The following is a 14,661-nucleotide window of genomic DNA, read 5'->3' on the forward strand; positions in this document are numbered from 1 at the left end:
TTGTTTAGCAATTTGGGATACTAAAAGGCAGACATGCCATTCAATACAAAAATAAACGTGGAATGATTGAATTCTTGACACGTCACTTCGTTACATAGCTGGAAAAGCACTGCGTTATTTGGAGTCTGTCATCTGAAGTGACTTCCAAGAATGCTTTCGTTATTTCTACTTTGTGTAATTGCTTAACTGTGGTTCGCCCTTCAAAACAAGTTCAATAGCTCTTACTTTCAAACAGTCGTACGTCGCCGTTTGTTCACATAGCTTTGAGTGAATTATATCACAAACATTTAAGCTTTCAGAGTGTATGCTGACCTGAAATGAAGTAGACGAAGTGTGCTGCAAATATTTATGAGAAGGGCCGCAGGCTCCTTTTAATGTATTTTTTAGAAACTGCCTGGGTAAGGGGTGACGGCTTCAAAGCTTTCGTCAAAATAGTCACGAGGTAAGAACCTCTACCCAAATGGCCCAACAACAGACACCATGGAAATGAAAAAAAAAAAAAAAAAAATTGTACGAAACCGTGGTCAGTTTCAGTTGAACCCCGAGCGGGTCGAAGCCTGAAAGACGCTAGCTCAAACCGTAAAACTAGAATAAACTATCTCCGTTCGATTTGATGAGCAGGGGCAAGAGCACGCAGAAAAAGCCGCCGAAAGCCGCCAGCGTGCGCATCCTAGTACACTTCGTTATTGGTCTCACTGCTTCCTCGTAGCGTTGTTTGGGCTCGGACTTAGGTGAAACGAACAAGAATGCGCGGTTAATAGAGTCTTAGTACAGGGTGAAACAAGGAGACGTCAGGTTCTTTAAATAGACAGGAAAATTCGGTTTCCTAACCTATCGCGCTACGACTTTGTGCAGCGCTGCCCACAGATGGTGCTTTTTTTTTTTTTTTGTCAAATTTGCGAAGAGCGAACTTACCTGAGAAAAAAGTAAAGAAGGAAAAAGGCTTAGCTCCTATGGAAACGCAGCGACGTTACCGGTCTTCAAACAACACGGCACCGCTTCGCACGGGACGCAAGAGATGGCGCAACGAACGCCGCCAACGAACGAGCATACGGCGCCGAGAGCCAGCGTTTTTAGCAGACAATCTTTTCGACTCAAAAAAGGCGCGCGTTCCGCAAACGGCGACAGTCGCAGAAACAAAAACAGGCGCGGTAACAACAAGCAACTGCAGTTCCTTGTCTGCTAAAGACGCCGGCTCTCGGCGTCGTCTGCTCGTTCGTTGGCGGCAGTTGGCGTCGCGACCGCTTGCGCCATCTCTTGTCTTCCGAGGGAAACGGCGCCGTGTTGTTCGAAGACCGGTGGCTTCGCTGCTTTTCCATAGGAGCTAAGCCTTTTTCCTTCTTTACTTTTTACTCAGGTAAGTTCGGTCTTTGCAAATAATAAAAAAAAACACCATTTGGGGGCAATGGTGCACAAAGTCGTAGCGCGATAGATTAAGAAACCGAATTTTCCGGTCGATTTAAAGACACTGGCGTCGCCTTGTTTCACCCTGTAGATCGGCCCAATACACCCCCTCCCCTCCACCTAGAGGTAACCGCTAAAGTTACGTTTCTTGTTTGAAGTCGTCAGCGGAGGATCGAGTGTCGTTATCGTAGTAATGAGCGAAAATCTACTAAGCTGACTAACGATGCCGATGAAATAGCGCAGTCCCATTCCAGGTTTTAAATATGCGAAGCAAACGGGTAGTCGTGTCTTTTCGTGGCTTTCTGTAGGTTACGAACTATGCGGTGGTATGCGACCCGAACCGCAACTGCCACACTTCTGAAAACAATGTACTTAAGCAAAAACGTACGGCCTTAAAGCGTAATGTCAACGTGCAGGCCTGCACTGGGTTAGTTTACCCGATGGTAACGAGCCGACAGACCGGCACCTCCTGACGTTGCTCTTTTGGTGCTTTTGTCCCATCAACTCGTAGCGGTGATTGCGCTGTTTCGCTTTTGTCTGCCACTGCGCAGGGATTCCGCTGTTCCTACACCCTGATTCACCTTACGACCCGATACCGTGAATCAAGCAGCGTCGAAAATGCATCATAGCGGCGCTCATGGCCCTTGTGCGTTTACTGCCACTGACTAAACAAACCACGCAGAACGGATGCGCCGCTACCCTGCGCTCTTTGTTGCATGATTGCTTCAGCCAGTAATGCGGAGTGCAAGTTCGTCCGCATCTCTTGAAAGGTTAGTGGTTACGTCAGAACGCCGAGCTCTGATTGGCTCTAATTGATAGGTATTGGATAAACCTCAAGGCAGCTTGCTTCGAGGTCTACCCACTATGCTTCAATCAGAGCCAATCAGAGCTCGGCGTTCTGACGTTACCCCCACTTTATGCAAAAGAAGCAGACGAACTTCAGCTCCGCACAGCAAGCCCACGATAAAAAAAGAATGAGCGACGTGGCAACGCACGTTTCCATCAGCCTGATTGGTTCCATACAGGTGTAGCGTTGTCTGCGCTCGGACTTAGAGTGAAACTGTGTATGATAAGATTCAGAATGTCGAAAGGACTTAATATACCATTTCAATACTTGTCTTTAGCGTGCTGGCACATTTGCCAGTATATAAGTTTGCGGGTACGACTCTCGGACGCCGCCATCTTGCTTCTGGTGCGAGCAAATCGTCTGATTGTCAAGCATTGCCTAGTCTGCAGGTACGTCACAGCAACGGTTGATTATCAGACGATCTACCCGCACGAGCAGCAGAATGGCGGCGTCCGAGGGCCGTCCGTACCCACAAACACCTGCATCTTACCCTGGGCTGTAAGACCAGCTGTGAGCATGCGCAATTGCTGTCTTCTTTAGGTTATCAGACACCGCGCTTGCGTCGACAGCCCATACCCGGTTCATTTGGCCAGGCTGATAAGCACTGGAAACATGCCAAACGGTATATGCTATATCTGCACCGCAGGAGTCTACGCGCGGTTGAAAAGCTCAGTGGGTCATCTGGCAAGTCCTCTCCTGCGCACGATCAAAAGTTCAGAACGCCGCTGCGTCAAGTTCTGGTTCTACCTGTCCGGCCGGGAGGCTGAACAGCTCAACGTCACCCGGGTAGTCAGCTTCAGCGTCGAGAGCGTCATCTGGGCTGTCCGAGCCTCCCAGGTGCCTCAGCGGAAGTGGCTGTCGGGCTCCGTTGACCTCCTCGGAGACAAGGACGCACTAATGGTGAGAAAATAATTTTGCGTTGATACTTGTCGAAGGGGTAGCGATATATGTAAGAACGCTCCACGAGCCTTCTTGCTCGTGTCGGTCTAACTGCTTGACGTCACGATGTCTCGTGGCTTCATGGTGTCTATGCTCGAATCAGAGCTAAGCCGACAGTGCGGTGAAAGCTATGTGCTTTGTTGAACCAGTGTGCGGCTGTCATTTTTTACGTGATCATACTCCCGCAAAGACCCACTCGTATAAAGCAGGGCCAGATGATGAAAGGGAGCTGGTCGTTTCGTCCGCCGAGCGCGTAGCTCCCACCCCACTGTTTCCTAAAGTGAGTGCGGAGTAGGGTGGCATCACTCTCGCGGCTGACTTCAGCAGGGAAGTCATCGTGGTATATCGTCAGATTGATCTCCCCGGTAAATTTGGCGGAGAAATTTGCATTTTATTTTTAAGTTGTGTCACATGACCTGAGGGGTCAAGTGAGGTGACGTCATCGATTAAAGTGGCGGGACATCAATTTCCAAACTAGATTTAGCACAAGAATATGGTGTCGCGAGACGTGACGATACTGTGTTATGTGCTGTTACAATGTCACATAACATGATACCATATTTTTCCTCAAAACTTAGCGGGGAAAAAACTCATTGCACTTACGCAATTCGTAAGGTGTAATTTTGCAACAGCAGAGGTCTGATGTCGAACCCGCTAAGGTGTCATTTCGTTGAAGATGGACTGAATGAACGGTAAGGGTGCGAGCACGCGGCTTAAAGCCCACATAACTATTACGTATTAGACTGAGTAACACACCGGACGAAAACTCCAAGACGTTTGAAACTAATGAGGGTGTATTAAATACAGAGCGTTTTTTTTTTAAACCTGGTGAACAATTTCTTTGGACACTTAGTGAGACTGCTTTGAGGTACCTGAAGAACACTTAAATATCGCTCAACCAAGTTAGAAATTCAGGGAATGACGAAACTGCGTGTTTGAATGAACCGTTCCTTGTCGTTGGGGCGGCTGTTCTGAATGTCTTATGCAATGCTATTGCACACAAACCAATGCCTCGTTATGGTCACTGAAGAGCACTTCCGACATGGCGCACTCAAGTTTCAGGCATTTAGCTCCCCCTACTTTCAGTCCCGTGGCTTCGGCGGCTTCACACCCACCTCACGTTATCGGTTTTATCGGCCGAGAGTCATTCTGGCATAATAAGCGAAAACGCTCTGTTTTTTATTGTTTTCATTATCAGCAGTTTCAGGTTTGTTTGTGCGTGCCATCATGGTGCGCATGTCGACGTATTGTCACGTGATGTTTTGAATGTCGCGTGACGTTCCAGTGCCACGTGACGTCATTAAATCACGTGACTCATGTTGTCACCTGAAGTCGTTACGTAGAGTAGCTTCACTCCGCAACGTGACTTGATATGTCCATCTGCACGTCAAGGTGTCAGCTTACGCCAGGTTACAGGTGACGCGATATACCGCGTGACGTGAGAGTCATGTCGACTGGTGGCGTGACGTTATCGTCGTCACTTTATTATGAAATATTTTTGCGGAGTGCCGGAAATCTTCTCTGTCGGTATAGAGCGCGATCGACGGCTCGAAACCCGTGAAAAGTCCGACAAATTCCTGTGGCCGCAATATATCCGGAAATTCGACAGCAAGTGCTGGTCGTTACAAACCCGCTATAGCGCTATCCCGTATTCAATAGATTTGACGGAATGTTAATTGATGGTTTGTTTGCCTATTGTGTCAAAACGACACACCAATAGTGACGAAACATTTCTGTACTAAAGTTTATTATTTTTATACAGAAAAATGAACAAGATGTACCTTAACTCTACGAATAAAGTCGAGATACATTAGATGTGCAGTGATAAGACGAGTATATTTTAACTATGTTCAAATCTACCCCACAGTGCAAACTGAGCACTTTTTTTACTTATCCCGACGTCACAGGAGATGTCATTGCAGTTCATGAGGGAATCCCCTTCCGGCTTCTGCAGCATACAATTTGCACCAACGAATTTGCTTTGCACAACAAAAAGTAGGAAAAAACCCTAGCAGGGTGCCATATTGTCGCGAGCAAGCTGTGTATAAATGAGGCTCTTTCTTTTCGTTGCGTCAGTGCTGTGTCAGCGCTCTGATGAACGTAGCCATGCCTTTCATGGTGAAACACACAATGCTTCACTATACTAACTCTGAGTCAGCGCTGACAGTACCGCCGATGCAGAGCGGCGTTTCTTATCTCTCAGCCCTCATATGCTTTCGAACTCTCTCAACTTCAGCAAATGAATGCTGGAAAGTACGTCGCGTATTCTCTAGCGACAACTCTGCTAAAGTGGAAAGTGCTGGCAGCAGCCTTCCCTGATTTCTTAATCCTTCACCCTACTTTAGAATTTACCGTATTCACTTGCCAATTAAGCGTATTGATCTAGAACTATAATCCAGTGTGCTTTCCATAACCCAAAACATCTCTGAGACTAAAAGTTATAAAATAGCGGGCAACACGACGCATCTTTCTGGTCACAGGTTTTTAGAACATGATGTTTCCTCACCTGCCCTCCTACGTACTTTCGCCTTCTGCGTCTGCTTTTTATGCCGCGTCACAAATAATAATTTCGACTACATAAGAAACTCTCACAATCAAAGGGTGTTGAAGAAACGTTTCTTTACAAAGCTGCCATTAGGGGAGATGAGAATCCTTACGCGTGACAGCGTTTGTTCCACGCCCACCGGACTCCTTCCTTCAATATCGATGTCTGAGTTAACACAGTACCACCTTGATAAAACTATGCCGAAGACCGTTCCCTTTCTGAACGTCATCCAACACGCCTGCAGCGCCCTCTGGCTTTTGTGAGCATCGTCGCCAGCGCGGTTGGCAGTCTCTTACTCAGAGCCCGACGCTAGAAGGGGGCGGAGCCAAGAAGAACGCGTCTACCACTTTGCTACGTCTGCCGTCCAGCTTCGGTGTGTTTGCCGCTTTGGGGCTGATGAGCAATCTACTAATGATGACAAAGTTACAGGCTTTGTCTTCTACGTCATACCCGCTAACTGCCTCCTCCACGCCGAAATGGACGCGCCCGCAATCTTTGCAGTGTGTGCCTTTTGCTCTAGTACGCACCTTAGGTTCCTTGACACGACACACATGCCTGTGTCTCGGCGTGTAAATGACCCGAACCAGTCTACCCCTCTAGGCTAAACGAAAGCACCAAGCTCATACTAACGAAAAGTACAACTTTCCCGAACTAGATTGTTATTTCAACTCAAACCAATATCCCGTTGTTTACTCTCGAAGATGGACCGTCCTCTAAATGTTACTCCCCACTAACTTTAAACATACAAAGGAGACAAACTGTCGTCTGCTAAGGCTTATGAAAATACTAAGAGGCTGAGACACTCAGAAAACTTGAGCAGATCCATGGAGACAAAACAAACCAACGGCCGCGTACGCAAATAAACACGATAGTCAACCGATGGGATCTGAATATACAACAAAATCTCACTTATGCGAGCATGGGTTGAAGGGAAGGTCCCGGGCCTCAACTGTTCTGCCGATGTCTTGCGGCGCAAGTTGGCTAAGATCTATGCACACATGCCATGAAAACAAGGATTCGTTCTTACCACACAAAAGTATCATGCGAGAACACATTTTTTGGTCATCAATTATCGGTCCAGTCGTCTGCGAACAGAAATTCTTACTGCCACGTACGACAAAAACGACACTGGTTATCACTATGAAAACATGACCCCTTACACCAGCCATAAAAATGATATGCAACTCAATAAAATCTTTGTGCTGGGTGTGTTCATATAAGGGCTGTCTTTATGTTTTCAATTATATTTTTATTTCAAGTAGCGAAACCTGTCCATACAACGAGAAAGACTTTACTTTTCCAAGATACTTCTTTGTCTTCGCGTGAAAAATCGCATTCGAGAGAAGGTTGAAATAACGCCTTTCGAAATTTGAAAGCTGGAGGAAAAAAGAATGCAGCTTTCTATGCAGGTAGTTTTTTTACGTTTAATGCACGCATACGTTACTTCAATAATAAGTTCACTATATGAGCATATATGTCAAGCGAAATAAAATGCCAAACTTGGTCTCTGGAGCAAATCTTACATAATGGGGCATTTTTCAGCAAATTTTTAAGTCGCTTTAAATTTATATTTTAATACTGAAACCTTTTGTGTCGAGTGTCTTATGCTTTCAAAACGTTAAACAAATTAATTGGCGTTCTACTGTTGACGGTGGTTTCTGCAATGCGCCCGGGAATTTCGTCGAAATCGAAAAAGTCAAAAACGTGCGAATTTAGTGTGGCAATTAAAAAAAATAATCATTCTCAAATTTCTTTAAATTTTATCCGATAGGCCCTTGATGACCGGTAACTACAAATCTGCAAAGACATGTTGCATAATTATGTTTTAAAACAAGAAGATAAATGCGTAACCGGGTCGTGGACGCATCAATTACCGCTGTGGCGTCTCTTCTGTCTTAACGACTAGTGGTACACGAGCGACGCATGCCAGAGTAACAGCACTTTGTCATATTATTACCCAGGTGCCACGAAGCACTCTAAAAACACCACCTGATCTTGGTTTCATCGCTGATGTGGCTGATATTGCCAATGAAAAGTCAATGTTGTGGCGCGTCTGATCCATATTAGGGTGTTATACTTGGCTGGTTCGATGTTCATCATGCTACCCTTTAAGGTTAATACTTTAATTTTAGTACCTTTCTGACAAAATAATTTGGTTCGTATTTCTGGGCACCGCTCGAAAGCTTGATGACATAAGAGTTCGATTCATTTCTCGAGGCATCGCTTGGAAGGAGCGATATTGCGGAATCTTCTACCCCGACCGATGGCCGGCTGTTCTAGGGCGGCACGATAATAGCTTAGATCTTGAGAAACAATGGCGAATAAGTGGAAATCAAGGTTGAGATAGAGGGAATTTAGGTAGCGTCAGCGGTTCAGCGTCGAAGGCACCAGACAAGCGTGCGCACGGGCGCTACTCAAGTCGCTCCAGCAGGATCTCTTGCGACGCCTCATTCGGATTCAGAAAGGTCATGATCTGTGACTGGGTCAAGGGAGCGTGAGAGTTATCGATCTGGAAAAATAGTTTTATAAAATTCCAAGTGGGTAATAAAGTGCAAAAGGCTGCAGATGTTTATTTGCAATTAGAACGCTCTTGGTGTGAATTAGTCAGCGCCATCACCGAATGTCCTAAGCCGTCGCACGCGCACAGGTTCGTGGTTCACTATAAACTAAAAACAGAGAAAGAACTGCTGATCTGTCGACCGGCCTAAACAGCGGTGAGGTCATGCCAATAAAGAGGGCGTAACACAGGTTTTAAGATAACTCGAGTTTAATTAAAACGATGAATTAAATATAAATAGAAATAATATAATGGGGCTCACAAGTACCGAAACGTGGCCATAAATAGTCTTAGCACTTCACCCAGCCGGTGTGAGGGCGGCAAAATGAAAAAAAATACCTAACGAATTCGCAGAAGAAAAACAATTGCTAGACAATTGAAAGTTGAACTCCCCTAAAATTTTGAATTACTATCAACCAGATTGCAATATTGAGGAGCTAGCGGGTGGAGGGAGTGTCTAATCTGTCACTGTCCGGGAGTTGCGGCCTCTTCCGTCGCATTGTCCGAAGGGGGTGGTACCTGTGGGTTCCACGGTGCGCTGGTGAGCAGCTCGATGAGGATAGCCACACACTCACACACACTTTTTGCGCAGGCTTCCCCAGCACGGACCTGGCCAGCCACCGTCACTTTTCCCGAACTCGAACCGCTTTTTCGCAGATCGAATCTCACGGCTCAAAGTCCAGAGCAGGCTTCCTGTTCACACAGGTTGCATTTAGAAAGAGACGAGAAGAGCGTGGTTGGAAGCGCGACGCGATATATCAAACCAGGAGCAGGAAGGCATTCGGAGCATTTGTCCCGCGGGGTTTCGTTTATATTGAAGGGCATAGAAACTTGGAAAACTGTGATATACGTCTCGGTTGGTCACCGGGTAATTCAACGAGAGGAGTCTCTAGTATATCCGAGCGCAGCCGGATTTAGTGACAGAAGCATTCTTCTAGAGCACATTCAAGGGAATCAGGGCTTCTTCCGCTCAGAGTTCGAGCTGCGTGCCTCGAACAAGCAATTCACCTGATCTGATTGTTTTATATTTCCACATGTGAAGTGACTGGATTCCCAGCACCCTGTTTGCGTCCTTTCAATCTAGATATTTTCGTTCTCGAAATGCCTCAAGCTCGCCATCCGTAGGTTTGGTGTTTTGCAAGTCCCCCTACCCGTCGCATGCATTCTTGCTGTGCCCTGTTGCCGAAAAGATAAACTTCTGGAGCTCACGGCACTGCAACTGGTGAAGTTGGTACCGGTTCTTAAAATGGACGGCCACTCCATCGCTAACGTAAGTTAGACAATAGTAGGTTGGGTGCGTTGCCCTCAAGGTGTGCCTTAATGTTTGTCAAGGCCAAGCTTGCATGCGCGGAGTCATGAGTTAGATCGTCGCAGATAGTGGCATAGCTCCGCGTCGACGTCCTTGATATTACGACGCACCTAATGGTGCTGATTTGTTTGTTTTGCCAATGATACGCCTGTACCTCGTCCGCAAGCACCACGGTCTGATTCTCGGCAAAGCCCAAAGTGGAAAACAATAGCACCCCTTTCACGAAACTGTTTCCTGTCATGTATTGCCTTTGCTTGCACGGGTCGTAGGTAGTCGTGTGAGATACACTTTATCACAGTCTTTTTTAAGCTCATTGATGAACGCTGCGGCAGTTAGCGCTTTCTTAATTCACTCCTCTAATTCCCATGTGGCGAAGATTACCTCCTTATTATTTCCAATATCGAATTTTGCCAATGTCGATTCTTCCGCTCCACTGGTCGCACTTACCGAGGAAGCAAGGGGAAGTAGTCTGCGGACATACACAGAGAGCCTGCACATATTCCGCAGAAAGTGAATCCCCTGTCGTATTTTTACCCCCACGAGACGCAGCTGGAACTTGGCACAGAATGTATAACGACACACCTCCTAGTGTGGCAATCACTTGACCGAATAGGTCGCTAAGATATACACTTTGTGAGGGCAATCGCAAAGCTGGGGTGGGCAAGTTCGTAGGCGCGTATGCTTCGTGCAGGAAACGGGTCATGAAGCGTTTTGAAACGCATTGCGCCTTTTCATTGATTTTCACACGCACATGTTCCTTATTCGGGCTTTGCCTAGAGCAATCCAGTTTGCCTGTTTTAGAGTATGCAAGCAGTGCATTAACATCCTCTTCACCAACCTTGCATCTACACAACTCGCCTACTCCGTCCTCCGTATTTGCTCTTCTGTGGGGAGAGGCTGTTGTGATACCGCAGAAGCAATGACTCTGGAGTTTGATTACCATTGCCACTTGCCCTGTAGGTTATGTATACCCCGCGCAGGGGAGGCCGCCGGTGTCACGTATCGCTGCCTCGAGTCGGTGAGATACGATCGCCTTTGCGCGCGGGTTTAAGCATCGGCCCCATTTTCGGGGGAGGGGGGGAACGTTATTTATTTTGTCGGCAAGTCTGCATCAAGAAACATTTGTTTTCTTCCGCCGTTTTCAATTATGCTTGGGCTTGGAGTCGAGCCATGCGTTCCAATGCAATAAGATACCACCAACTTAACCTTCCGTTTACGCGGCGACCTTTATCAGTGGGGCCAGAGGCTTCCTAACGTCGCGTGGCCCTAGCGGTTCCTAGAACGACGAATCAAATAATTTTGTCAGCCAAATACTCATAATAGGCAACCTGCAATGCTGTTTGGTTTGGCGCCATCTAGCGAGTGAAGCAAGAAATATTGGGTACCCCTGGGAGTGGCGGCTGCATTGTTCAAACGTGAGATTTTACTCTAGTGGCGCCGCTGAGCCTAGTGTCTGAAGCAAGAAATACTGTGTATCCCAGGAAGCCGTGATTGCGTACTGTGCCAGTAGAGCGGAAGCTACGGCCCTGGCGGGCCAATCGGAACGTGACTGCGTATCTCCGGAGCGCGCCTCAGCTCCGAAAAAGTATCAGGCTTTTCGCTGCGTCATGCTCCAATATGTGTGCGTTGCCCTTGTATACGTTGCAGATTTCGAAGCCTTCGGCACGCAATGTAGGGCTTTGCCAAGTTACAACGATGCAGGGTATAACTTTGCGCTCTCACCCCACTGGCGCCGCCTGGCCGTTGCCGGCTGGCTATAAAGTAGTAACCTGAAAAGGTAGCACGATGAGCATCTAACCAGCCACGTATAACACCTTAATAAGTATCGGACGCACCGTAAACTTCAGCATTCATGGGCAGTATTAGCCACCTCAGCAATGAAAACAAGTTCACCTGTTATTTCTAGAGTACTTCATGGCGCCTGGGTATTAATATGACCAACTATGGATATTGTGGCATGCATCGCTCCTGTACCACTAGTCGGTAAGACAGAAACGACCCAGCGGTAATTGATGTGAACATGAACTCTGTTACACATTTTTTAAACAAAATAATGCAACGTGCTTTTGCGGATTTGCAATTACCAGTCATTCAGGGTATGTCGGGTAAACTTAAAGGAAAATCGAGAATGATTACTTTTTTTTTAGTTGCGGCACAAAAATTGCAAAAAATTGACGTTTTCGATTTTTACGACATTTTCGGGCACAATGCAGACAATACCTTCAACAGCAGAACGCTAATTACTTTACTTAAAATTCACAAAAGATAAAACACTCGACAAAAAAACTTTCAGCTTTAGAATATAAATTTAAAGTGACTTAGAAATTCTCCGATGTATCCGTCATTATGTAAGATTTGCTCATGAAGCCAAGTTTGGCATTTTATTTCGTTTAAACGATATGCTCATATAAGCTAACTTTAACAAATTCTGTTAGCGAATTATGCACGCACTAAACGTAAACCATTTGACGGTGTAGAAAGATGAATTACTTATTCATCCAGCCTTCAAACTTCCTTCATCGCGCAGTTGGGAAAATCGCTGTTTCAACCTTCTCTCGAATACTATTTTTCTTACAAATACAAGGAAGTATCTTGAAAAAGTTAAGGTCTGTCCCGTTGTGTGGGCAGGTTTCGCTACCTCATATAAAAATATAATTGAAAACAAAAAAGTGGAAGCCGCTTACAACTCCCTGTAACGCCGAATCAGAGCGCAGCTCTTGAGGAGGAGGAGGGAAGGGCACTGGGGGGGGGGGGTTAAACTAACCAGGAGGGGTCACGTGACCTTGGGGGGTCACGTGACCCCCAATGCCAATGATGTCATCACTGACGTCACTGATGACGTCATCAGTAACGATGACGATGCGGGTACCGATGACGTAATTAGTGACGTCACTGATGACTTCACCAGTGATGATCACAATGACGATGCGGATGTCGGTGACGTCATCAGTGACGTCGCTGATGACGTCATCAGTGATGATGACGATGACGATGCGGATGCCGGTGACGACATCAGTGACGTCACTGATGACGTCATCAATGATGATGACGATGACGATGCGGATGTCGGTAACGTCATCAGTGATGATGACGATGACGATGCAGATGCCGGTGACGTCATCAGTGATGATGACGATGACGATGTGGATGCCGGTGACGTCATCCGTGATGATGACGATGACGATGTGGATGCCGGTGACGTCATCAGTGATGATGACGATGACGATGTGGATGCCGGTGACGTCATCAGTGACGATGACGTCATCGGGGGGTGACGCGACATCGGCGGGGGTCACGTGACCTCGGGGGGTCACGTGACCTCGAGGAGGGGGTCACGTGACCTCTGGGGAGTCACGTGACTTCGAGGGGTCACGTGACCTCGGGGGGTCACGTGCCCCCCACGAGGTCACGTGACCCCGGTGGGGGGCTCGCGCGGTGCATTATGGGACATTTCCCATGATGCACCGCGCGGTTACGACGACGGCGACGGCGACGGCGACGCCGACGCCGCTCAAGCCGGAAACGGGCCCCTAAGAGCTGCGCTCTAAAAAAGGCATGACACCACCATGACCGTCCATACCTGAACACACCCTGCTTCAGACAATCGCAGTTTCTACTAAGCTTTCAGATGCATCCAGTAGTAAAAATCTTTAAAATATTGTGGGCAAGAACTTTCCTGGCATATTTAGTGGGCAGCGGTCACGTGGCCACCTCCAAGGTGCATTCTCCCTCGCGTTCAAATCGCAACCACGATCGGATTCGGTCGTTTTTATCATCAAACGAGCGTGAAGTTGTATTGGAAGTTGAAGCAACCGGCAGTGTGAAGATGGCATTAGGCTGATGAAACAGCACTACCATCTACTAAGTTGGCTGGATATGTGTCGTTTGCCAAATTTAGCTGATCAACGGGCGTGTCACGCATCTTCTGCTACAGTATGCGGTAGTGCTTTCTCAACTGGTGTCCTTAAAGTCCTATACCGTCGGACGTGGTCCAAAAGTGATTACAAACAACGTAACCGGAGCCGGCGTATATTGTTGCCGGATTTCGAAATCTTGGGAGGTTGGTCGCAGGCGGTTCAACAAAAAGGGCGAGAATAGATATGAAAGAACGCGAGCGTCGCATTTCTCGAGGCTTTCAAACTCCTGGGGCAGTTTTGTTGTTCAATGCGGGAATTTCTCCAGGCGAAAAAATACATGCAATACTGTTTTTCTAGTCACGGTATTGGCTTTGTAGAGACAAAGTACGAGCCTACGAAACACAAAACCTCCAAGCCAGTTTTTTTTTTAATTGTCTACAATAGCGTAGCTAATGCAGTGCTACAACTCAGCACTACTGTGAGAGTGCGTGGCTTCGCCTAGTGTCTCATTCGAACGCGTTCTTGTCCAAAGGGAGACGCCAAACGAAGCGACGCTCTTGAGGAGGTAGCTTTGGCAGCGCTTTAATTCTACCATAGCCTCCTTTATACTCACAAAGCTTGGCAGTTCAACGATGGAGCCATGGAGTGCTCGGTTGCAGATTTGAAGCGTGAGGATCTGGTAGCACAGAGCATCAAAGAGCCATTTCACGGGGAACCTGGACGTCAGCGTACAGCTTTCGCAGCGGCAAGGACTTGAAACATACTTGATCGCTCGAGAGAAGTATGTTTCGGTGTTTCTCCATTTCAGGGCGCCAGTCACGTGGCTCTCCTCTTATCTCGTGTCTGCCGCTCTACCTTTTCGATTTCGGCGGCCGCGTCTCGTGGTGATCTGCCAGGCTTTGTCAGTATATAGAAGTGTGTGACTCTACGGATGCCGCGGCAGCCTTGACCATGTGGCACAAAATAGTTGACGCTGAGACAGGCAAATTTGTGCTGTAAGTTTGTCATCGCTTTGATTATTCAAGTCTGGTTGTGCCCCCAGAAAGAGGGTGACCAGGCTTGAAATGTCAGTGAAATGAACTGTGCTTGTTCCCTTTAATTGAGTCATTTAAAGATATTTGTGGAGAAGTTAGTGCTCAGCCAGTTTTAAAGAAAACGACATGCGAGACTTACGTCTTCTGATTCTGAATGGTCGGCTGGAAG

At 47.1% G+C, this 14,661-nt stretch overlaps 1 protein-coding gene across 1 annotated transcript in view; it reads left to right on the top strand.

Moving 5' to 3' along the window:
- The window catches only part of LOC8041009 (MAM and LDL-receptor class A domain-containing protein 2), a 204,514-nt gene that overhangs the window by 156,425 nt on the left and 33,428 nt on the right, over positions 1–14,661 (top strand). Inside the window, exon 42 of the mRNA XM_040210465.1 lies at positions 2,898–3,151. Coding sequence (XP_040066399.1) covers positions 2,898–3,151 — 254 coding nt within the window. The remainder of the gene's footprint in view (positions 1–2,897; positions 3,152–14,661) is intronic.

The sequence above is a fragment of the Ixodes scapularis genome, unplaced genomic scaffold (genome assembly GCF_016920785.2).
Source record: "Ixodes scapularis isolate PalLabHiFi unplaced genomic scaffold, ASM1692078v2 PGA_scaffold6__148_contigs__length_123643588, whole genome shotgun sequence".
NCBI classification, from domain to species: domain Eukaryota; kingdom Metazoa; phylum Arthropoda; class Arachnida; order Ixodida; family Ixodidae; genus Ixodes; species Ixodes scapularis.